General features: G+C 41.2%; 1 protein-coding gene across 1 annotated transcript in view; it reads left to right on the top strand.

Annotated features, from left to right (window-relative positions):
• LOC144761286 (cysteine-rich venom protein-like) overlaps positions 1-26,201 on the top strand; it is a 345,826-nt gene that overhangs the window by 103,576 nt on the left and 216,049 nt on the right. Inside the window, exon 3 of the mRNA XM_078646738.1 lies at positions 10,222-10,335. Coding sequence (XP_078502864.1) covers positions 10,222-10,335 — 114 coding nt within the window. The remainder of the gene's footprint in view (positions 1-10,221; positions 10,336-26,201) is intronic.

Raw genomic sequence — 26,201 nt, forward strand, 5'->3', positions numbered from 1 at the left:
AGACTGTCAGGACCAATTGTGCCAATTATTAATTCTTCCAAATCAGCTTTCAATTTTGCAACATCAAGTTTTGAATTTGACTCTGTTTTCTCAGGAGTCTCAACAAGTAATTCTGCACCCATTGGTGACTGGTTAAAAGAACCTTGATTAAAAGTTAAATCAGGCATTCTTGTTTTCTCACGATGAATTTCAGACAAATCTGAATAAAATTTCTCAGCTAGCTTTTGAATTTCTGCATTTAAAGGAATTGTCAAACCTGGCTATTTTAATTCTTTTTGATCAAAAACAGGCTGAACAGGTCCAATTGTTACTGGAACTGTTACTGCTTCCATGCCTTTAGTTATCTGTTGAATTAAATTTTCTTTTGATCGTAAATATTCTGAAGTATTTGCAACTTCCTCATTTCTGACAGCTCTCGTTAAATTTCTAGGGGCTTACCTTTCCATTGGAGTTTCTGAAAAATTACTGCTTTCATTATAAACACTAGAATTAGTTCTGATTTCAAATCTTTCTGGAGTTTCAAAAGATTCAGAATTGTTTGGGTATAATTTAGGAGATTCATTTAATGGAGGTGCACTTGGTGTGGTTCCTGTAGAAACCATTGGAGTAGACCATGAACAAGGCTGTCTAAGTGGAGTTTGCTTTTTATTCTTGGTAAAAATTTCTTCTAAATCTGCATCTTCTGATTCACTTTCTACAGCAATATTATTTTTCTTTTCAATTCTCTTTTCATCTGGAGACCCTAAAACCATTTCTCTAATTAAATAAAGACCATCTCACATGTCTCCCTGTCTCCACATACGCATTCTATCTTCATGCGTTCTCTTCTGTAACTCTGTAATTTTGGAGGTCTTTTTATCCCACTTGCTTCTTTCTGGAGTTGGAACATCTCATCCTCCCATTCAACTAATGCTTCAAATTGTGTTGGTCTAGGCTTAGGTATAAGAGCTGACATCTTTTCTCTTAAATTCCTTAAAATTGTCATATTAAATGAACCATCATCCGGCCAAACCAATACGCCGTCATCTTTTGTATAATGTTTCCATACATCAAACCACAGAACAGTATGATAACCATATTCACCTTCCATATACGCTGCAGGTGTTTTGTATTTATGAAGTAATTTAACACCTCGCGTTTCAATTTTCTTGTCAGGTGAAATAAAAAATTTCAATTTCTGAAACATTGTAAGCTTTTTCTCAACATTTTTGTAATAATAACTCATTTTAAAATCAAATCCACTTAATTGGAAATGATCGTAAAAGTTTCCTGGTTGTTCCGTAACACCAACCAATCCGTGCGCGAAACACACCAACAAGCCAATCAGGTTCGAGCTACGTCACTACTTTGCTGGACCAATAAGAATGGAGTTTTTCATAAAAGCCAATCAGTGCTCAGCTCGACTAAGTCACGTGAGCCAATCAGAGTACAGCCTGTGACGTATGATATCCAATCACTGCGCGACCGTGTGACTTACACAGCCACTGCGGTTTTTCGCGTCTCACTCTTAGCGCTCACCCCTCCTTTACAAAAACTTTTCACAGCGCCATTTTAAGAACACTTTTTCAATGTAAGTCAATTAACAACGACAAAGGAAGACTCATCTGTCTGTTTCTCTAAATAAAGTGATAGAATTTACAGTCATACAAGAATTCTTTACGTGGAATAGACGATGCTATTCTCACAGAATATACATTCGTCGATAAAGTAAACCTTTACTTTACCCTTCAAACAAGTAAATAACGAACGCGTTTCCCTCTGAATGCACTTAAAGTAGCAATTCAAAGATTGACTCGAACGAAAATTCCAAAATCAATTACTCACTTTCAAACGGAAAGTATCTCTTACCATACACACATGAAATCTTGGCAGGACTCTAACCCACCACAGATAACATGAATCGTTAGTAAAATAAGCGACGTTATTTTACCCTTCACTCAAGTTTGAATATATTCTATTACTTTATCGCAATAAGTTTTAGAACGGGCTCTTTGTCCCTACACTTAAAGCTTCAATTTCATAGGCAATCCTCACTATACACACACTCTAATTAACACACCTATATCCCTAACACGTGCTGTACGGCCACAACACTTGTGATACACGACGATACCACAATTCTGAAACAGATCAAATGTACTGTGTGACTACCTTCTCATCACACTACACTGTACCGGTACAACTAGGATTTTTCACGCTGCTGGAAAAAACCTTACATGTAACACAAGAACAAACTCAACATATGTTAGACATCGATCCTATGTAACTACCATGTATGTTTGTTAAAATAGCAACCATCAAGTCTGCTACCAGGAAATTGATCCAGCGGCCTATAGGAAATATGTCATAAACTACAACTACCCAACTTCACAATAAACACCATTAATTATATATCAATCACAAGGCCCATTAACAAACATGACATATTTTGACCAGCTGAATCATGTGACCTAATTAACCTATTCACAATTTATATACATTTATATACAACCGCGGTAAATACATTCATCATATTTTACAAAACCCTACAAATTAATTAAGCCACTGTGGCGATAAGATCTTGCTAATGGTAACCTAAACTCATGAAATAACAAGACCAGCTTGTTTTCCAAAGTAAGATTTTTATTAGCTATTTATTTGGAATTTGCATTAGAATTTTTATTAAAGCAATTTTATTAGAATCATTTGTAAATGGTTATGACAATTTTATGAAATTCAAATTATTATTGCAAATAAAATATATCAGTTTAGCATTTTTCAAAACCTAAGTCCCTAACTATACTTGCTAATTTAAATGATAAAAGAGTAAAGTCTTTGAAGGCTCTTACGTGCTCCTAGGAAAGTTCATCTGCACGACACCCTCATCAAAGGTCAGCAAGAAGCAACAGCCCTCTTCCACGGTGAAGAGTTTTTATACCTTTCTGCACTAAGCTAATCTAAGCAAAAGTATAACTTTTCTGCTGAAACCGGAGTCCCATTGGCTAAAAAGTGACGCCATCGTGTCATTCCATTTATTAGAACATCAGTTCCGTCAATTTCTTAGAGTCCATTGTCTCTAGTTTTCGAACAACGAGGCTTCCTCCAGTTTGCAACATTTAACCAAGTAAAGTCATTTACTTCCTCGGATATGAAATTTGTCGCACGTCCCTCTGCCGGTTCCTGGCCTTGGCCTTGCTTGACTGAAAGAACAGTCAGCTCATCGAGTTTCAATTTGCATCATGACAAAATGTTTTAGCAGAAGGAAGTTTTCCATCATGGACTCTCTCTTGCTCCGAGCAGAATTTTGGCAAACACGAATGCACTAGGCCCAAAACTACTTTTCGTGAACTATTATATAAACAAACACAAGAAAAGAATTAATGTGAGAAATATAATCCTCCATAGCTAATGATTAACCCATTAGTCTAAATTACCTAGCTGAAGCGTACAATTAAAGCAGCATTTATATCTACCATTCTTTATTTAATCCAACAGGATTCTTTATGCACCTGTAAAGTAAAGTGACACTACATTGACAAGAAAGCAAAATAAGCACATGCCATTATTTAAAACAGCTGCTATTAGTCATGACACAACGATAGACAGAATTAATTTATTATTCTCCACGTACAAGAGAATGCAACATAGAGCACATTTATGAGCACACATGTTAGTAATCCTCGTGTATATTCGTGAATGTAACTTTAAACTAGGTTGCATTAATACACACACACACAGCACGAATAGTTAGCTTATTAAATTTTTATTATGGAAGTGTGACTTCACGAGTTGAAATGAAAACATTTCTAAATCTCGCTCCATCAGTACTTCGCTGGGTTAGTCTTGGTGACAAGGATGGTTTTCATTATGATGTACAACATCCCACCAACATTGTATGGAAGTTATCCCTATCCAGTGGTGGCATGAACTTCCGGAGTGATATACCACAACACTCTCCTGGGATCTTCTGCATCTTAATGGCCACTAACTAATCAGAAAAACACTTGGCTATGCCATCCCCACCACATAGCTGAGCACCATACCTTTAGGTATGTGAACTTTCTTGTCCCCCCTCAGACCATGTTGGTATGCTGCCTGGGTTACTGCTGGACTCCACGTGCTTGACTTTAATGGCCAGTTCTTTGAGACTAAACTCATGGGTCATTCTCCTCTCCTCCATGGCTAATTTCTTCTCCTCCAAGGCTCTCTCAACCTTCTTTTGCTCTGCCTCCATATTTAGTATGGTCTTTTCCAGGGTAAACTCCCTCTCTGCCTTCCTGTTCACCAGTTCTTCTGTGGTCAAGCCTTGTGAAGACTCACTGCTCTCCACTCTAGTGTTACAATTCAGGGGACAAGTCATCCTCTTTCTCTCAGAGCAGCATCGCAGGGCTTGCACTCAGGCCCGCTCCTGCTCCTCTATGTCATCCTCCTTGTCTCCATCCTCTGTTGCTGTCAGCAACTAGAGAACTTCTGCCCTGGTCCTCAGCGCTGCTTGAGCTCCAGGTTGGCCAGCTCACATTCCATCACTGCAGGTATAGTCATAGGCAGCCAGGATGAATGAGAGTAGATTTGGAAAAAGCAAAAGAGCCAAGGAAAGAGAATTAAAAAGCATATTGAAACTGTTTACAATTATTTTTCTGGGATTTTTATTGCGCCACAAACTCACTATATGGCACAGCACAAACACAGGTCCTAACCCCAAACACTGAACGCCAATGTTGGAAATCGGGTTACTGGTTCAGGGGGGCAACACCCTACTCAAGTAGCATCCATAATTCTTGTAAGGGTGAAAAAGAATCAAACCCCAAATTAACCTGTGGTTAACCCTCTGGTAACTTGGCACAACAGCAGTCAGACTTAACTTAGAGGCAATGTGTAAAGAATTTTTGCAGCAATTAAAAAGATGATAATGAAGTGACAACACTACACAACAAAAATCTCAAACTAACTAGAAAAAGTTAGTAACATTTAATAAATTATCTCATACCAAACCCATGTAGATCCAATCAGTACAATTGGTGCTATTCAATTATAAAAATTGAAGTGATTACTGTGGTTAGGAGCACAAAGTGTCTGCTCTGGGTATCTGGTCATGCCGGGATGAGTCACAAGTTTGTGATGGCGTGTGGGTTGGGTACAGGGATTAGGTTAGGCCCACTGAACAAAATACCTTAAATCTTGGTTTAAGAATCTTTGTGTGAACCTGCGTTGTGCAGCGAAGATTCCAAGGAAGATGCAGGCCTGTGATGCTGATTCCTGTATTGTTATCGAAGATGCCAGTAACAAGGGGCTTGTGATGTGTAAACCTGCATTGCGGATGCTTGTCACAGCGGCAGTTCTGAGGAGACTGCGGACTTTGATGTGAGGTTTGACATCAGGGATGTGTTGCGCTCTGACGGTTCCGAAGTGGAGTTGCAAACTGATGTGTTGCCCCTCATTAGTTCTGCCCAAAGGACCACAGCTGGGCTGGCAGAGCACCTTTATGCCCACTGTCAAGGTTTTAAGGTTCCAGGACTGGGATGGCACCACATGGTGGGCAATACTCACACAGGCAGAGACCATGAGCTGATTTCAAACTGATTGGAGCCTTTTCTTTCCCTGAGACTCTGATCAAGAGGCCAGCTAGCTATTGCTTGGAGTTAATATTTTGGTCCTGGGTTCAAGATGTGGGTGCAGTCCTTGTTCATTCACACAGCAGGGCAGCAGAAGAGTAGTCCTTCTAACAGAGCAGCACACCAGTCATGATGGGTCTTCCACATGTCCAGAGGTGTACTGAAGCGATGGGGCAGAGGATCCAATATTTATAACTGGTGCCCACTTTGAAGTTGGAGAAAGTTCTGGAGGTATCCACCGCAGAGGTGTTGGAAATTTCTTCTTTCCCTTCCTTGGCACCAGCTTGTCTGGATTCACAAAAGACTAGTGTCAAACTCTTTTGAAAGTGCTCAGGGAGGGGTTGTGTGAGGTGTCAGTTCGACCCCCTCCTCAAATCAAAGTTGGTTCACCCGGCAAACACCAAATCTCGACTGCCTCACTGTCTGGTAGCACTTCACAAAGACCAACTGCCAGCTACACCTAGTCCTGGGGCCTATGTTATAGGCTTCAGGCACCAAATGGTTAAGACAAGAAAATGCCAACTTTTAAAAGTGACTCAAAAGCTTACTGTACTATTAAAGAGGTTTTTAAATTACAAATCTTTAGAGACCAAAATAGACAATCGCACCTGCTCCCAATTGAAAGTTATCACTTATTAAATGTAATAAGTTAACCTGGTTATATCCCAGGGGAGATTCAGGCCTTGTAGTAGTGAAAAAAGAATGAATCTAAGAGTATTTTTACTACCGAGATATAAAAGTTAAAAGTGCATGTCCACATTTTTAAATACACTGCACCCTGCCCTATCGTCTACTTAGAGCCTACCCCAGGAGGGACTCAAATGTATTAAAAAGAAAGGCTTAAACCTGGCAAAAAGCTTTATTTTTCCAGGTCGAAATGGCAGTTTAAAATTGCACACAGAGTCTGCAATGGCATGCCCGAGACAGGTTTAAAGGTCTTCTAAGGCGGATGGCACAATATGCGCTGCAAGACCAATAGTAAGTACCATTTAATTTACAGTCCTCCGGGTGAGTAGTGCGCTATATAAATGCTTTGATTGATTGATTGATTGATACAAGTAGTACCACTTTACTCACAAGCAAATTAATTGTGCTAATTGGGGGATGCAAATTTTTGCATGTTTACTGCTTACGGGTGGTAAAGTGTGCAGAGTCCTAAGGCCAACAAATATAAGATCATCAAAAAAAGAGTGAGGTAAAATGTTTGAGGGAACACCAACCTGAGGCTGTCAGGTCCAAAAATTGTGTTATTGTTGGTGTTGTTGATCAAGGAGAGTTCAATCTTTGTGATCTTGTACATAAAGAATCTGGAGAAGTCTGGATATTGTTTCACTGTGGCTCTTGTGTATGGGATATTAGTGTGGGATGTTTCTTGTTGTATGATACTGAAAAGGTTTTTGGGGCTTTTTTGTCCACTCAAGTTGTGATCAGAAGTAGGATGCCTATGATTTGAAGTTGCGTTTCTTGTATTTGCTTCTTTGTTGGCATAGTAGGGTGACTTGCCAGGTTGAACGATTGTGTCTACTTCTCTTTTCTATTACTATAAGCTGTCTTCTTGCTTCATTCATCTTTGTTGAACTATGAGCATGATGAATTGTTCTTAAACCTCTTGAGTTTAAGTGATACAACATTGTTGAGTATGTTAGACATTGTATTGTTGTAATGTGTAGTCAGGTCATCTACAGAGTGTTGGTTGTTTGGTAGTATGAAGTGGGAACTGAACTTTGTAGCTAGTGTATCAATATTGATTTGTATGGTATTCCTTGTCCAGCATTTCGGTCTGTATATTTGTCCTTTTGTTGCTTGGTATTCAGAGTGCAGTTTGAAGAGTATGATATGGGCATCCAACATTTCTATAGGTCGGATGAGTCTGTGTTCAGGGTGTCAGTATTAGCTATGAGTAAGTCAATGTTGGCCACTTTTAGTTGGATGGGTTTCTTGAAGGGTTGTGGAAGGCCATTGTTTGCCAATACATGTTTGTGTTGTCATTGTGTTCTAAGCGTCATTTTATTGTATTTTGAAGTCCCCAAGAAGTATGTTATTAGTTTTGAGGTGGGCTTAATGTGATATGAGGTCTCTCAGTTGTCCCGTGAAGAGCCGTTGATCACTGAGACCAGGTCTATTCCAAAGCATGGTATTCCAAGGTAGACTATATCTTCTTTGTGAACATGTTGATTTGTATTGTATACCTGTGAATTACTGCATCTACCCTTCTCTCTCTGCCCTCACTGTGTCAAGCCATTTTATTGTGTATCTGGGGTTTGGCACTAGGAGTTTCATCAGATTTATAGTGTAATTTGGCCAGATATCCATGAGAAAAGTAATGTAAATTTCTTCTGACATGGTCTCCTCAGCTGTATCTGTGTTATTGCAGATCAGCCTTCGTTGATTAGGTCAGGGAGCATGGCTTAGTCAGGGGTTGCTGTTTCTGTCTATGTCTTGTTTGGCCAATTATCACTGGTATCTACGGCATGTCCATGGTTAGGTTTTTTGAAGAGGCTAATTCGCCAGATTCGAGGAGTGTGTTTGTTTTTGCTTTTGGCAGTCTGATGTTGGCTCATAATGATCGAAGTGTGCTATTGCGTAGTGTGATGTTGTTCCAGGGGCAGTTGTTCTGGTTTCTTTTGGGGTTTGGGTTAGCTGAGGGGAGTGAGGAGGTAGGATAAGGGAAGGAGGGGCCTAGGGAGTAGCGTTTGCATCTTGTAGATGAGACTAGGTAGTTTGTGGAGGTGTTGTTAGGGGATTAGTTGAGTGCTTCCTCTGCCATACATGGGAGAGTGTGTTGTTTTGAATGTGAACGTTGGATTGAAATCAAAGTTGGTGCCAGGGCTGGTGGGAGTTTGCAAAGCCCTATTTGTTATCATGGGCGAAGTTATTATGATTAATGCTGGTTGGTGGGTGTAGGAGTAAGTGCATTGTTTCAAGGTTTACTCTAATGCTGCATGGAGGGAAGGATAACAGAAAGGGTTTTGGTATAGACTGAATGTTACCATGTCTTTATACAGGTTCGAACAATGTCAGGTTGTTTTATGGTCTGGGAGGCCTTGTGCGATTGTATAGGGATTGCTCTCCATGTACAGGTTTAGAGTGAAGCTAACTGAGCGAGGGGAGTGATATCTTTAGTGTGGTGGTTTGGATGCGCAATGTTGCATTTCTATTGGTGAAGTTATGTATGTGTGGGTAAGAAGTTTCTGTTTGTAAATATGCCTGCATTATTATTTAAATAGAAAACTATATTCTTACCTGCGATATTCTATCCCATGATCTTATTCCAATATTAAAAAAACAGCAATATTTCCCTAAGGGCACCCAAAAGTATTTGCCATGGGGAAAGTGTCCCAGGGAGCACTGTGTTCCTTTGTGAATCAGTTTCCACCTCCATTGAGGTGTTGGTAGCTGATCTATAGTTTGCAACCACTGCAACATACCATATCAAATTGCAAACAGGATGGAATGCCCTTTTTGCACCCCTCCCTAATTGTGATTCAATATGGGTCAGTAAACTAAAAATGTTTTTAGAGAAATGCCATTTTCTAGTTGCAAAACCTGCAACTTTTTAAAGTGAAAAGTTTATAATCATATAATGGCTTTGTAGATCTCACACTACATGTGTCAGCGTAGGTTGGGGAAAGAATCTTCCTCTGGGCTTCAATAGGTGTTTTTTAAGCACTGATAGACCCAAAACCCTTTGCCTAAAACTCATTGGATACCAACTATTTGAAAGATAAGCATTGCTTCACTCAAGCCTCATCATTTAATTCAGGCCTTGGCTCAACTTAGACAAAACCGAGGTGTTGTTTTTTAATCAAAAAGACCTCGCTCTGCCACAACTCTGGTGGCCGTCTGAGCTGAATCCCCCTCCAAAACCTTTGGACTCAGCTAGAAATCTTGGTTTGATAATGAGTTATCCTGCAAATCTCAAATAAATCAGGTCTCCTCACCCAGTTTTGGTAAATTGCACATGCTCCATAAAATTCTACCCTTCCTCCCTTTGGAATCTCGCCCGACCATTATTCATGCCCTGAAAACCGCACATCTCAACTATGCAAATAGTCTGTATGCAGGTGCACTGGCCTACCTGTTCAAATGCTTGCAGATTGTTCAAAACGTGGCTGCTAGGTTGATCTGTAAGATCCCATATGGTCACTTGATCTCACCCCACTTGAAGAAGCTCCACTGGATTCCAGTGATTAAACATATCCAGGCAAGTCTCTCGTTTTGGCTTTTAGAGCGATTCAGTGCTGGGGTCCAGCCTATCTTAGAGCTTGTCTTGAGCACTCTCAGTAACTTAGATCAAATCATTTACGCCTTTTGATGATTCCCCATTTCCGATGATCATGAATGGGTGGCAGAGCTTTTGCAATGATTACTGCCAAAACTTGGAATAGCCTGCCATTTTCCCTGTGTATGGCCGAATCTGAAACCATCTTCCGATGTGTTCTGAAGATCTGGCTATTTTCCAGCACTTAGCCCCATCTGGTACCTGCATCTACCGCTTGTCTTAGTGCCTAGACACGCCTGTTGGGGGTAGCTGTGCGTGTTATATTTTCTAAATAAATACATTCAAAATAATAAATTTACTCTTTCACCTTTGCATTGGGTGAATTATTTTCTTGATTATCTTTTTTAGAAATTATTGTCAAATTTGGACACAATGAATGGACATGTTCAAATTGACATTGTCAACCTAATGAATGACTTGAGAAGGAATGTCAAGCCAAAATCTTCAAACATGATAAAACTGGTAAGTCTTCATTTTATATTAAAAAAATATTTGCGTTCCATTAGATCAACTACATAAAACAAGACAATGTCAACTTAAAAATAATAATTTTGTTTCATGGTGGAGTAAGTTCATAATGGCCATTTTCAAATGAGTTGTACATTTCTTCCTTTTTCTATTGTCTACCTGAAGATATTGGCGCAGACCTAGGCTGTCCTCTCTGGCTTCTATGATCCAGTTGATTATATGTACTTTGTATTTGGTGTGCTGTTTGCAACATGAAACTCTAAGTTCTTCAAGCACCTGCTGAGCCAGCGCTTGCTTATGGCATGGAAGTCATTTTATGGACTCAGGAGTAGTGACTGCTATCCTAGACCCCTGGTACTGTCCCTGCTACCCCTGGCCTCAAAGATTACAAATGAAGTGTGAGGCTTTCGTAAGCCACTTGTCTTCTGTTGATCCACTAGAGCAGGGAAACTGAAATTCTTTTGATTGTGATTCAGACTTCAAAATGTTTTATTTTATAACATAAATACATTTTGAAGTGCAAGCGAATAAAATTTCCGCAATGCCCTTGAATATTGAAGCTAGAGTATCATGGTACACAAAGATTGATGACAACATTTCAAAAGGTTTGTGTAGGTTTTGTATACCTAACTCCACATATATGTACCCTGACAATATACTTATTGTCAAGTGTTGTGTTGTTTAAAGGTGGCCTCAAGCTGTACTATAAGATTAACGAGAAAGTAGGGGAAGGCGAACAAGGCGATGTGTTTACATATGCATTGGGAAACTTGGACAATCATTATAAGCCTACAGTCTGTGTTGCAGTAAACAGGTATAAATGTTACCACCGAAAGCAAGGGAAAGATGAAAGCGTTGAGGACTGTGGCTATACTAAAAAATGTGGCACTTACATGTAAATTTGGGGAACTGCATGATGATTTAATCAGAGACCAGATTGTCATGTGTGCAGCAAACCCTAACATCCAAAACGCACTATGGACAAAAGGAGAAAATCCACTTAACAACGTAATTGATAAATTGATATAGTAAAATGAGCAAAATTAACAGGAAGATGTGCCAAAGTGGTAATAAATAAGAGTAACACAAAGGAGGAGGAACCTAATGTGGTGGCTAAAATAAGTGGCAACAGGATGTGGCAGAAGGATAAATACAGCAGTAAAAGCAAAGAAAGAGCTAGAAATGATCAGAAAAGTGGAGAAAAAGAATAGGAGCAGCATAAATGTAAATTATGCGGAAGCCATAGTCATTTGGCTAATGATTGGAAATGTCCGGCATGGAATGTCAAATGTAGCAAATGTGAAGAAAAAAGGGGGGTTTGGCTCAATGGGATAGAGGGTAGGTTGAGCCACGTAATATTCTCAAACAAGGGGGTTTACCTAGACCTCTAATATGAATTCAAATAACTGATTTTTAAACAAGGATAAACATAATTTATTAGTAAATATTAGACGCATGATTGAAAAAATTCTTGCTGTTCACTGTTTTGGCAATTTTTCCTATATATACATTTGTGATTTTGAAACACAGCTTTTTGTATAATTATATGTTCACTTTTCATGTTTTTCACTGTACAGAATAATAATTTGTTGTATAGTATGTTGTAAAATGTATGGCAATACGTGAAGTTGCCGATGTTCTTTTGCTCTGCCTAAAAATTTTCTTGATATATGTTTGAAAAGAAAAATGACACAAAAATAATTGTTGGGATTTACTAATAAATTATGTTTATCCTTGTTTAAAAATCAGTTATTTGAATTCATATTAGAGGTCTAGGTAAACCCCCTTGTTTGAGAAAATGTAGTAAATGTGGCATAATGGGACATTTTCAAAAAGTGTCTCATAGAAAGGTGAGCAGAAGGGTCAGGTTAGTTGAGGGTAACGCAGAATATGAAGAAGATTCATCGCATGAGTCTGATTACAATCTCTGTGCACTCAACGTTAACGATGAATATGAGGGGCAAGAAAAGGAGAAGGATAAGAAAAAGAAACCCATATGCAAAGTTGCCATCGGAGCAGTAAACATTGAAATTGTGGCAGATTCGGGGTCACCATGTACTATTGTCAATAGAAAGGTATGAAGAGAGAATTTTCAGAATGTTCTTGGACAAAGAATGGAATCTGCTGACATCACGTTGAAGACATTTACAGGAGAAGCCATAGAGCTAGTGGGGTATAAAGAGCTGAAATTTGAATTTAAGGACAGATAAACTACCAGTAAATTATACGTTGCAGCTAGGGGACCTTCTGTATTAGGGTGGAAGGGCCAAGGGAATAATGCTAAATCCTAACAGTGCAGAGCCAGTATTATTAACACAGCAGGATAAGAGACTTAATACTGATATTGTAAACAGGTTTCCTAAAGTTTTAAACGGCACCACTGGAAGATTGAAAGGATTTCAACACAAAATAAAACTGAAAGAAGATGCTGTACCATGTATTCACAAAGTGCGACACATACCATTCAGTTTAAGGGGGGAAGTCAAGATGCAGTTAAGGGTGCTACTAGAGGCAGCCATCATTGAGCCCACGGAGTCGTCAAAATGGGTGGCAACGTTGGTGGTCGCACGCAAGCCAAATGGCAAGTTGAGATTATGTATTGACTTACGCGATCTTAACAAAAACATCCTTATAGACCAGTACCCTCTGCCGAAAATGAATGAAATGCTGTCATTGACAAAAGATATGAAGGTATTCTCAACTATAGACTTAACTGCCGCGTACCACCAGGTTCCGTTACACCCGGACAGCTAGTGCCTAACCAGCTTCATATCGCCGTTCGGTGTTAAGAGAATACCTTTTGGCCTGGCACCGGCAGCGGCACTGTTTCAAAGACTCATGCATGAGATTTTTAAAGACATCAAAAATTTGCTCATCTTTCAAGATGACATCCTTGTAATGGGAAAAAACCAAACAGACCAGGATCAAAAGCTATCACAAGTACTTGAAATTCTACAAAGGTGTGGTTTGACAGCAGAGTATGCCAAGTGCTAGTTTGCAGAGAAGAAAGTGACGTACTTGGGGCATGAAATCACACCAGAGGACATAAAACCGAAGAAAGAATTGGTTAAGGCCATTGAGGAGGCTCCAGTGCCACAAACTAGGGAGAAATTGAGAGCCTTCTTAGGGCTCGTAGAATTTCATTTAAAATTTGTATGACATTTTTCAACAAAAGCATACAAGATTAGACAATTACTTAAGTGTAAAAACAAATTTGAATGATCAGCATGTTGCAAAAAGGCGTTTGTATCCCTTAAACACGAAATGTGTGAAGCACCACAACTACACGGTTTTGATCCAGGTCTCAAGAGCGTGGCCACAATGGATGCCAGCGTAAAAGGAATAGGTGCCGTGGTAACGCAAATTGGATAGGAAGTGACAATTGTCTTTGCATCACATTCACTCACCCCCCGAGGAAAAATACTCGATGATTGAGCGTGAGGCATTGGCATGCGTGTGGGGTTTGGAGCATTTCCCCCAATATATTTGGGGGAAAAGAGTGATCAAAAACCACTCACAAAAGTGTTAACTGTGAAGGGATTATATAATGCTTCTCCGAAATTGGCACAGTCGTCAGTCAGGTTATTGGACTACAACTATGATGTACAGTATTTACCAGGTGCTAGAAACGTGGTGGTGGACTTTCTCAGCCGTTTACCCCTACCAGGAAATGAAGGGGAAGAATGTAAGGAAGATGCGTTCTGTATGGCAAACATTAGCGAAGAATTTCCAAGCATTCATAGAGAAGTATGGTTAAAGGAATATGAACAGGATGAGGTTATACAAGAAATGTACAAACATATTATTAGTGGTTGGCCAAGCAAAAAAAATATTAGAAATTAATTGAGACCATACTGGGAACTCAGGAATGAATTGTCAGTAGAAGAGGGACTGATTTTAAGACAAGGGGAGGTAACAACCCCCCAAAACACTACAAAACAGAATTCTGGACATATGCCATGAAGGGCATATAGGTATCAATAAGGCTAAACAAAGAATAAGGTGTTGGTACTGGTGGCCTGGTTGTGATTTGGAAATTGAGAGGAAAGTCAGGAACTGTGTCCAATACGAAAACTCTGACAAATCTCAGGTTACACTGAAACCACCCTTGCATCCGTTGCCTTGCCCTGGGAGGCCTTGGGAGAGTGTGGACATAGATGTCATGGACCCCTTACGTTATCAAGGGGAACCAGTGTATGTTGTGGTATTGGTGGACCATTTGTCAAAAAGGGCCAGAGATCAAGGTACTCCACAAAGTTAATGCCAATTACATTGTCAGGTTCCCCTACAGTGTTTTCACGAGAGAAGGGATTCCCAAAACCATTGTCAGTTACAATGGCAGACAATTTACATTGGTTGCCTTCAAAATGTTCATAGATAGAAACGGTATTATTCATAAAACCACATCCCAGGAATCCCAGCCAAACAGCTGCGCCGACTACAACGCATCCAAAACGCATCCGCCCGACTGATTGTCAACGTCACCTGCCGCAACCACATCACCCCCCACCTGAGAAACCTGCACTGGCTCCCCGTCGACAACAGGATCACCTTCAAGCTCCTCACACACGCACACAAAGCACTCCACATCGCCGGACCAGCCTACTTCAACAGCAGACTCAGCTTCCACACCCCCACCCGCCAGCTCCAATCCTCCAGCCTCGCCCTCGCCGCCGTCCCCCACATCCATCGCACTACCTCCAGAGACAGATCCTTCTCCTACCTCGCCGCAAAGACCTGGAACACCCTTCCTACCCATATTATTAATGGTTGGCCAAGCAAAAAAAAACTATTAGAAAGTAATTGAGAACATACTGGGAACTCAGGAATGAATTGTCAGTAGAAGAGGGACTCATTTTAAGACAAGAGAAGGTAACACCCTCCAAAACACTACAAAACAGAATTCTGGACATATGCCATGAAGGGCATATGGGTATCAATAAGACTAAACAAAGAATAAAGTGTTGGTACTGGTGGCCGTGTTGTGATTTGGAAATTGAGAGGAAAGTCAGGAACTGTGTCCAATGCGAAAACTCTGACAAATCTCAGGTTACTCTGAAACCACCCTTGCATCCGTTGCCTTGCCCTGGGATGCCTTGGGAGAGTGTGGACATAGATGTCATGGACCCCTTATGTTATCAAGGGGAACCAATGTATGTTGTGGTATTGGTGGACAATTTGTCAAAATGGCCAGAGATCAAGGTACTCCACAAAGTTAAAGCCAATGACATTGTCAGGTTGCCCTACAGTGTTTTCACGAGAGAAGGGATTCCCAAAACCATCGTCAGTGACAATGGCAGACAATTTACATCGGTTGCCTTCAAAATGTTCATAGATAGAAACGGTATTATTCATAAAACCACATCCCAGGATTCCCAGCCAAACAGCTACTCCGACTACAACGCATCCAAAACGCCTCCACCCGCCTGATCGTCAACGTCACCCGCCGCAACCACATCACCCCCCACCTGAGAAACCTACACTGGCTCCCTGTCGACAAGAGGATCACCTAAAAGCTCCTCACACACGCACACAAAGCACTCCACAACGCCGGACCAGCCTACTTGAACAGCAGACTCAGCTTCCACACCCCCACCCTCACCCGCCAGCTCCAATCCTCCTGCCTCGCCGCGTCTCCCACATCCATCGCACTACCTTCAGAGGCAGATCCTTCTCCTACCTCGCCGCAAAGACCTGGAACACCCTCCCTACCCACATATGACAGACCCAAGACCTACTTGCATTCAGAAGACTCCTCAAGACCTGGCTCTTCGAACAGTAGCAGCTCCCCCCTCCCCCGCAGCGCCTTGCGACCCTCATGGGTAAGTAGCGCGCTTTACAAGTGCCCTGATTGATTGATTGATTGATTGATCCGTATACCACCCAGCAGGTAATGGAGCTGTGGAAAGATTTAACAGAATATTGAAAGGAAGCATACAACTAGCCAACAAAAATGGGCTATGTTGGAAAATGGAAGTAAAGAAAATGATTTGGGCTTACAGAATGACAGCAAGGGAGAGCACCGGTATCAGCCCATTCAAAACAATGAGAGGAAGAACACCACTATCCAAAAGCAATGTGGGTTGGCTTAAGACAAGTAGAAAAGTCAGATTGGTCTGCAGAGGAGCTCAGAAAGAATGTACAAAAAGCACAAAACGTTTTGACATAAAACACGCGTGCAAACCTCTTACCATCAAAGTAGGAGATAGGGTGAGGGTAAAAAGAAGTGGACAGAGGGAGAAAGGGCAGAACAGATTCACCCAGCTATTAGTTGTCGAAAAATTATTTTGCAATTTGGCCCTTCCCAGCGATGGAAAAGTTTAGCATGCATGTGCAGTATCTAGATGTGAGAAGAAGGACAATAGAGAAAGCGAAAGTGTAGAAGAGTTTGAAACAGACAAACCAGCCCAGAAGGATACATTTATGGTCTCTGACAGACAATTGAACCTTGATTGGCTGTTTGAAGAAGAGTTGGAGAAAGGGGGAGCAGAAAGTAGGGAACAAGGGTTGCTCCAAACCGCAACTGACAATGCTCTTTTTAATCAGGAGCAAATAGAGTCCATAGGAGAAAACCGAGATTTCAGCAGAAGCAAACCGACTGACTCCTTCAGTGCCGACAGTAATGGACCATCAGATGAAGAACTGGATTCTGAGTGTGGTCCAACTACAGAGGGAATCACCTCCAGTAGATGCGGACGTACTGCGATCATGCCAAGCAAGTTCAAAGACTTTGTGTGTGATTAACTATGGGGGCGGTGTTAACGCACCCACTTTGTTCCCCTCATATCCATTGTTCTTATTTTTCCCTCGGAAAGGAGATGTGTTGTGTTGTCCCTAATAGACTGCACTGCAGCTTGTCCATTGTAGGCTCCTGTCCCCTCATGCATGTCCCCTGCCCTCGCGCTAACCCTGCCATGACATCAGCTGGCATTCTAGAATGCCAGCTGATATTCTGCGTTTGACAGTTGAATTGACAGTTGGTAGCTGAGTGGTTATGCTGACCTGACCGGCTGTGACACTGTCGCTCCTGCTGGTGTGTTGTATCTAGTAACTTAAATAAATGGTGTTGTGAAACTGCCTTTCCTGGCATCTTTTACTCAACATCAAGGTACGTAGATGTAGGTGGGAATGTAGAGCTACCATCATGCTCCGCACCTAGGAGGTCACTTCCGGTAAGGCAGCTGCTCAGTTCTCGTGCAGCACTGCTAATGGCATTTCCAGTGAATGGTGAAAAGTGAGCATCCTGGGGGCGCAGAAGAACAGGAAAGTTCAAAGAGGTGCAATCCTGTTGGCAGGAGGTGCAGTGACAGGCAAGGGGGAGGACGCTCGGTTTCAGCGCTTACAGCACAGCCAAACACCAGAACCGTCAACCATGGAGAAGGCTATCAGCAGGAGAATAACTTGGTAAGGAGTGTACTAGGCACCCCTGGAGCAGGGTGTGGAGCTAGGGTGGTGGCAGAGGCAGCCTTCCTAGGTTCAGGTCTGGCTTGCTGCTGCCTGCCTCCACCAATTTTCACTCTGATAAAAAGTTGGATAAACTCTTTTTTGTAGCAATTATTTAAGGGAAATAGGTTTCAAGAAGCTCACAAAAGGCACACAAAAATTAGTAATAAAAGTTGTCAAAGGGGGAAAAGATGAAATAAAAAAATATATATATTGCATACATGCATACATTAGGATGGCGGTCAGACTTATGTCAGACCACCATCCAGCAGGAGAAAAACTTGGTAAGGAGTGTACTAGGCACCCCTAGAGCAGGGTGTGGAGCTAGGGTGGTGGCAGAGGCAGCCTTCCTAGGTTCAGGTCTGGCTTGCTGCTGCCTGCCTCCACCAATTTTCACTCTGATAAAAAGTTGGATAGACTCTTTTTTGTAGCAATTATTTATGGGAATTAGGTTTCAAGAAGGTCACAAAAGGCACACAAAAATTAGTAATAAAAGTTGTAAAAGGGGGAAAAGATGAAATAAAAAAATATATATATTGCATACATGAGGAACTGAGCATAAGAGAAAACACAGGGATGTGCCGTATTTTATAAATATGGTGCATCCCTGCATTTTGGAATTATCGTCGCGCAGAGCTGCCAAATTTGACACAGCTCTGTGCTCCAACATTTCTTCGTAAACATGCCTCTTTGTTCAAATATGGAAGAAGAGAGAGGTGAAGGTAGCCCAACTGCTAATTTGAGTGTGACAGAAGGAGTTGTGTCAGATCTAGAGCATGGTAATAATTTGGAAGGCGCTATCGGATGCTCAATGGAAAATCAGCTAGGGGGCTTGACTGACCAGATAGACATTAATCAATTGTCCTTTTTTTCTGTGCAGGAGGCCACTCTTTTCGCAGGGCATGACTCTGCAGATACAGGATAAAGATAATGTTCTGGGTGATTGCCAGACATTGGAAGCAATTACATTGCTGAACCCGAGGCCCAGTGAGAAAGCAAATACCCACTGTTTGAATCTAAGTGGAGGAAATCCTCAGCAGGGGATGGGAGGGTATAATTAATGACTGGTGTTGGGGGGTCGGTATAATGGAGCTCGCTTCGCTGGCTCCAGTAAGAGATCACGCACCCCAGTTGTCACAAGCAGTAAACACAGTAAAAGAAAGGTTAGCATCTCAAACTGGCATTATTCATTATTCATTAGACCTCCAAAGCTCATACACGTGTCCAGAGTGAAAGAGGAGGAGCTGCCGCAGAAATTCCTGTTAATGAAACTCAGCTGGGAGAAACTCTCCAAGTGGTCTTGGAGGAAGTACGTGTGATCAAAATGCACAAGAGAAGGCTTACAGTGAGGTCCAGGTACAGCTTGGGACCATTAACAAATATATCCTGCAACTAAATCAGAGACTTACGCAAGCAGAACATCATATATCGGATGCCCAGAATTTATTTTAATAATTTCATGTGAAGCATCAGCAGGAGCTGTCAGAAATTCAGATAAAGCTTGAAGAGTTTGAGAACCACTCCAGACACTTAAATATACACTTTACAGGCAGGTGGCGGGCGAGATCCTAAAAAACGTGTCTCTGACTTAATTCAAAGCCATGTCTTCCCAGGTTGTCCCCCCAGCACGGATCAGTACTCGATCATGAAGGCTCAATGTGTTCCATTTCATCAGCCAGTAGATGCTAAATACCTTTGACCATTTTTGTTCAACTTTGGAGACTTTCGTATAAAAGAATCAATTTTATTGGCTACAATTAAGCGAAAGAGATTCCACTTGTCAGACGAGTTCTGAACTAATATCTTTTCTGATATGTCAGAAATGGCAGCTCTGCGCCGTTGTGAGTTTAAATCTATGTGGAAGCATTTAGAGAAATTAGGCATTCAAGTGGCCATGGTGCAACATTCGTAACTGAGAGTTCTTGTAAAGGGCCTGTTTCACATCTTGGGTTTGATTCAATAGGCGAGCAAACTTCTGCAGTATTTAGCTCATGATAAAGATTAAGTGGTTTTATGCATGTCTAGGATCAAATGTATAAGTGTTATGATTTTCAATGCTGCTGTGCCAGTCTTGTTGTGAGGCCTAAAACAGTGCTTAATTTAGATAAGTGAAGGAGTGGTAGCCATCCCTAGAGAGTAGACCTTAAGTGCCATTCCTTGGCACAATATAACATGAGTGGCAAGGGAGTAAAGCAGGCAATTTTCCCCTCCTAGGAAGGAGAAGCTGCCAAGGGGTCACGGGGGTTCCTGAGGGTGGATTTGTCGGAAAGGGGTGGGGATCATTTGAATAAATTTAAAAAGAGCAGAAATAAGATGGGAAGGAAGGACGGTGGTTGCGGTGGAAAAGATGGCATGGTTGGGATGTGGATTTAATTTTAAAAGATACCTTAAGGGGTTGGTTGAGGTATCTAGCCAATGTGGACATACAGCTGTGAGAGGCAGTATTTTCTAATTCTCTTGAGATGTTGATGGTTAGGGTAGTTTCTTGTAATGCTAATGGCATTAATAATAAGTGAAAATACAGGAGTTTACTGAGGTGGTCCTCATCTCTTTCACCTGATGTCATCTTTTCACAGGAGATCAACCTCAAGAGCCATACTTCAAAGATTCATATTCTCCATAAATACTCCCAGGTGCTTAATTTGCAGTAAGGGAGGTAGCACCCTATTTAGGTCGAAGCATTCATTGAGATGTCCAAGACGTGATTCGAGATCCTCAAGGTAGAGGGCTATGGGTGAGGGTTGGGTTGCTGTGAAGGGGATGCATTTAAACGTAGCCAACTATTACAGTCTTATTAATAATGATGTAGACTCACTCTCACAGGTCCATGATATCCCTTTGCGGGCAGCTTGCCTGTAGATTTCGGTTGGAGATTTTAATTACATTCAGGACCTGACTGTGCATACTTCTAACAAAGCAAAGCAAAAATTAGCTGAAATTAAAAACTCCCAAAAATATCGATGTACTCAAAACAAGCTTTCAGCTGGTAGATCTTTGGTGAGAAGATCACCAGGCTTCGCACAATATACTTGCTTCTCAGACCAATTTAGGACTGTGTCCGGCATAGATTTCTCAGGCGATCAGCAGGGTGTGAACGGATACTTGTGGCAATGTCTTATCTGATCACCCAGTGGTCTCAATTGTGGTGGATCTCGAATCAGCCAGTAGAGATAGGCTGAGGCGGAAGCTCAATAGATCTCTGTTGTCGAATCCAGAGTGGGAAGCAGATTTGAGAGGGTTCATTACAGCATTTTCTGTTATCAACAGGAATTCAGCCTCCCTGTTTGCAATATGGGAAGATTTCAAGGCCACAGCGGGAGGGATGGTCATCACCTTTAAAGTGAACTGAGCTAAAGAATGTGCATGCAAAAAAATGGGAGTACAATTAGCAGTAGGTAACACCACAAAAGCAGAAACAGCGAAGCTCTCGCACACATAAGCAGGGTATAAAACTGGTAGTCATGTAACAGTAAACGCAATACATATGTAGCCAATAAGTAGACAGATGCAGTTTCTTGGGTATATTCTTAAGGTAGGTGGTTTAATGAATCCACAACCAGCCGACACGTGTTTGGTCGTGTGGGAACAACTCACAACGACTCTTCAGGGCTTGTGGCACGACCTACATGCATGTAGGTCCGGAAGAAAAAGATTCAAATAGATCCGAATCTCATTAATTCTGAATAATATCGGTTCGGTTATTTGTCCTGTAAAGTTAAGTATTCGGGAACACTTATAAGTGTTTGTCTGACAATCTCGAGCACACTGGGTCAGCGGGTGCTGAGTTAATTTACGCTTAGTACGTGTGGGTATTAAGACAGTACCGGGAGGGGATCCACCTTCCGTTTCTAATTCTGCAAGTATCGCTCGAATCTTGGTATTTTACAGCTACGTATCAACAATAAAATTATTGTGATTCCTTTCCTCCTAAAACAAAATAAAAATTCATAGTAAAAAACATTATGTCTAATTACACAATTTTGGCTAGACTCTTCATTCTTATGAGCAGAATATATTAGAAAAGACTAAAACACAGTACACTCAACACAATCATGTTACGTAGAACCTTGCAAACGAATCCTTCTAAGGGCCCATGTCCAGCTCAGCTCCAAAATTTAGCCATAGCAATAACTATGACTTCACTAGTATCAGTTTTTAGGATACGCAAAGTTGTTTGACAAGATCGTGTTCCTATTATAGCGCAAACTGGCTTAAGCTATTTATGACAAGGGCCCTTGTATGCAGGGCATACAAACAGAACATGCGGTAAGGTCTCTTCCTCAGATGGGCAAAGGTGACATTTTGTTGCTTGATTGATCCCCCACTTTTTAGCAAAAGATTTTAGGGGGAGAGAACCCACTCTAATTTGGTGATAGTTTCCTGTCACCAGGGGTCGTGATGGTATCCCTATAAGCCTCCAGCCTATATTCAATTTTGGGATCCAGAAAGAGACCTGTTAGGGAAGCACCATTCACCAGAGACAGAGACTTTTGGCTGACCATGTCCCTGTAAATGGCTTTAAAATGTATTTTGGAAGGGAAAGAATTCCCTTCAGGGTCCTCTCACAAATAGATGAGGCCCATAGCCAATAAAGTGGCCCTAATCTTTTGTAACCATGTGATTTTGTTGGATTTATCAGTTTCTCTAGTATAGTTAACTGCACGTGCATAAGGAGCTAACTCCGGGGTAGTGCAGAGTCTTTGCCACTAGGCAAAAGGTCTAAAACCCACAGCCTCCACAAAAGAAACACAACCCAGATCTGCATGTAATAGTCTAAGAGGTGTCGATTGAGGATGGCCGGTCAATGCCCTCAGAAACTTGTTCTGAGCTTGGACTAATGGAACTAGATTTTTGAAGCCCCAAAGTTCAGCTCCATAAATAATTGAAGCTTTAACCTTCCCTTGGTAGATAGTTAAAGCCGGAGCAACTGGTTTGGTTTGGGAATCGTCGTATTTCTTTTAAGAGGACCCCTGCTAGTTGGTTGTGCCTCAAGGCCAACAGATCCATCTGTGGCTTCCAGTTCAACCTTTTGCCCAGATTAACGGCCAGATATGTAAAGGAGTCAATTTGTTCCGGGGACGAATTATTCATTTCTACTCTACCTTTCACATTTTTTGTTTGTGCAAGACCATGAACTTGGTCTTGTCAACATTGACTACAAGGTCATGGCCATTACAAAAGAGACTAAATCGGTCATGGGTTCTTTGCAGACCAGCTTGTGTTTTAGACAAAATTAGAGTATTGTCTGCAAACATTAAAAGAGGAACCCTCGATCCTGCAAGAGTAGGAGCGTCCGTAGGATAATTGGTGTAATATGAGATAATATTATTTATGAACAACGAGAAGGTGGTACGTGTGAAAACACACTCTAGCCGAACTCCCTCGTTCACGGGGATAATGTTATATCTTACATAATTATTTAACATGTATTCCAGCCTTGCTGCCACTAGCTGCTCAGCCAGAGTGTATCTTGGTAATAGAATGTTGGTGTGCCTGTGATGCGTGGAATGCCTGGGTGTCTGAGTGGGGTGAATGTGGCAGTTGGAGATGGGCTGAGCAGCTAGGGAGGCTGCTCGTGGTGGGGCTGGTACCACACTAGGCTGGCTGGAGTCATCTAATATGTAACCTGATCTGAAGACTAAATAAACTAGTCTTGAACATACTATCTGGCTCCTGGTGTCTTTCCACTAAGGACACAACATAAATTTGGCGACAAAGACAGTTTTGAACCCCAGTGAGTCTTGGTACAGCTAAGCAACATAGAAACAACGAAACCAAGCAAGTAACAGAGCAACCAAGAAATCCTACAAGCAACTTAAAAAAAAAGAAAAAAAGAAAAAAAGAAGATATTTCCAGGCAAGCCAGCGCCAGCCCCACCAGTGTCCTTTCTATGGACAGCCCCAACAAGCAGTGTCACCACCAACTGACACTACAGCCTGGGAATGCTACAGCGACTGTGAGTTGGAGGAGTAGCACAGCTACAATCAATTTTGCGTGGTCCAGCCACAGCGGTGAACAGTGAGTTGGTGGAGTAGTTAAACTACAACCGCACCTGGAGTTCCAGCCACTTGGTAAAGTACAAGAATGACTTTGTGTTGGATGGGTAGCGTCGCTACAACCAGGTGTTGGTGGGCCAGCCACATCACATTAAAGTGTGAAGAGTGCCTTTTGAATAAAGTGACTGTAAAGAGTTCAAAACACAATTTTAACATTCGTAGTCAAAAAGGACCAGATGGTGGAGTTACAGTCACAGCGCTCTACAGAGCTTATGGTGTATTTACATTCAAGAAAATAATTTGGGATATGTAGTTACAAAGAATAGGAATTTGTCATCTAACTGCTTGTAGAGACAACACAAAATATTAGCTGTACAAAGAAAGTATGAATTTATTGGGTTTAATGACAGTTAAAATGATCCATATAGCCTTCATCACCACAGTGACTGAGACATTTATTTTTTAAAAAGTGCCTTTTCACTCAACTTGAAGGATAACGTGAGTTCGAGAGACTGTGGCAACAATTTGTAATTTGTGCCAATTTAGGAACTCCCTGCTTATTTGATCATGGGTCAACCTCCACCTCTGCACGCTTCAAATAATAAGTCTTACTTTATGTCCATATAAACTGCCACTCAACTTGAAGGATAACGTGAGTTCGAGAGACTGTGGCAACAATTTGTAATTTGTGCCCATTTAGGAACTCCCTGCTTATTTGATCTTGGGTCAACCTCCACCTCTCCACGCTTCAAATAATAAGTCTTACTTTATGTCCATATAAAAAACGACCTTCCTCCAGCAGCCGTTCTAATTATTTTAGGAAAAGTTTTTGTGTTGTTCAACGGCAGTAAAGAGTGTAAATTTTGCAAAAAGACACTTTAAATATCGAATATCTTGTTTGTACCTGTATTAGTGTGGAGACTAACGACTGACTTGGTACCAGTATTTCAGTTGGTGAGGAGCTCCTTTCCTCTTCTCTGCCTGCTTGATATGATGACGCAGTCGAACTTTGTAGGACGTTTCGGCGAAGGAGACGCGTCATAATACTTGTCACTGACTCATCAGCACGGCAGCATACTTCCTCAGTGTTACTGCATCGTGAGCCACCCGAAGCTACGTAATGAGCGTGCCGCCATTATGGGATTCAGTTGAATCTGATGTTAATGTTGCCGTGAGAGGATGAGAAGGTAAAGCGTTGTGATGAACCACGGAGCGGCATTTAAGAAACCAAGGATTAATGAGGGCAGCGATACTGCAGTGTTCAGCACCGGGGTCACACATCAGATTTCCGAAGGGCATTTGTACAATGTAAGACATATTTAGCAGCACACAGGAAATGAGGTCAGACATCAGAATTCCGAAGAGCATGTGAACTATGAATGGCATAAAAAGCAGCACAGAGGAAACGACTGGTGTAATTTTTATGTCTGTAAGAAAATTATATTTGAAATAAGTCGTAGAGATACAATCTATTTTTTGAAGTACTTTTTCTTTCACTGTTATGTGTAATACTGCCATCTAGTGTTGTTTTCTCATTTTCACAGTCCTGTAGTAATTCATTTCAGATATTGTGAATGCCTTTGGAAATGCTAGTCTTATCTTTACAAGCTTTATGGGGAATTACAGTTTGCTTAATTAACTATTACTTTGAGTGTAGGTTGTTTTTCATGACATTATGCTTTTCACTGCAATGTGTTCTAGGATTTTATTGTAGTGTAACTTCTCACTGATGTGTAAGAGATATGTCGTGCAATTTTTGCTTTGTGCTGTTTTGTTTTCTCTTCTACCGGGAAAGTGTTATTAATCACAACTCGGGTGAGACATCGCTCACAGGTGTATTCCAGAGGGCTTATTATTTTGAACTTAAAGGCAGTAGTGTAAAAATGTTTTGGGGGAGTTTTTGATGTTTTCAGACAGCCTTTAAATGTTGTGATGCCCCTAGTTAAAGTTTCTTTAAGGTGGTAGTCACTGGTCCCTTACATGATGGATGGTCATAAGTGGTCTTTAGTTTAGTTATTCCCACTTAATGGTTCGTAACCTTGTTACCTCTTTAAGGGGTTTGATACATAGGTCATCTCCCATGTTGCATCTTTAGTCAGTTTCCACTTTCTATGTTTTTAAAGGGAAAGTGTGTACTCCTACGCGGAGTTGGTTGTGGGATCCCTTACATAGTTGTGGACAGTACGTTTATGGTTGGAAATATGGGTGACGACCCATTTTCCCTACTTTTGGGAATATGTTTTAGGTAATTTTATCTTTAGCACTATTCTATGTTATCTTTTTTGGTCATAGTGCTTTACGGTACAGAGTATATGAGTTAAAATGCAATGTTCTATGAATTAATAATTCTATTTTGAAAGGGTATGGGGGATTTTGTAATTAATTTGTATTTTCGTAACCATCCTTCCTTACAAAATGTTT

Source organism: Lissotriton helveticus, chromosome 6 (assembly GCF_964261635.1).
Source record: "Lissotriton helveticus chromosome 6, aLisHel1.1, whole genome shotgun sequence".
Taxonomy (NCBI): Eukaryota; Metazoa; Chordata; class Amphibia; order Caudata; family Salamandridae; genus Lissotriton; species Lissotriton helveticus.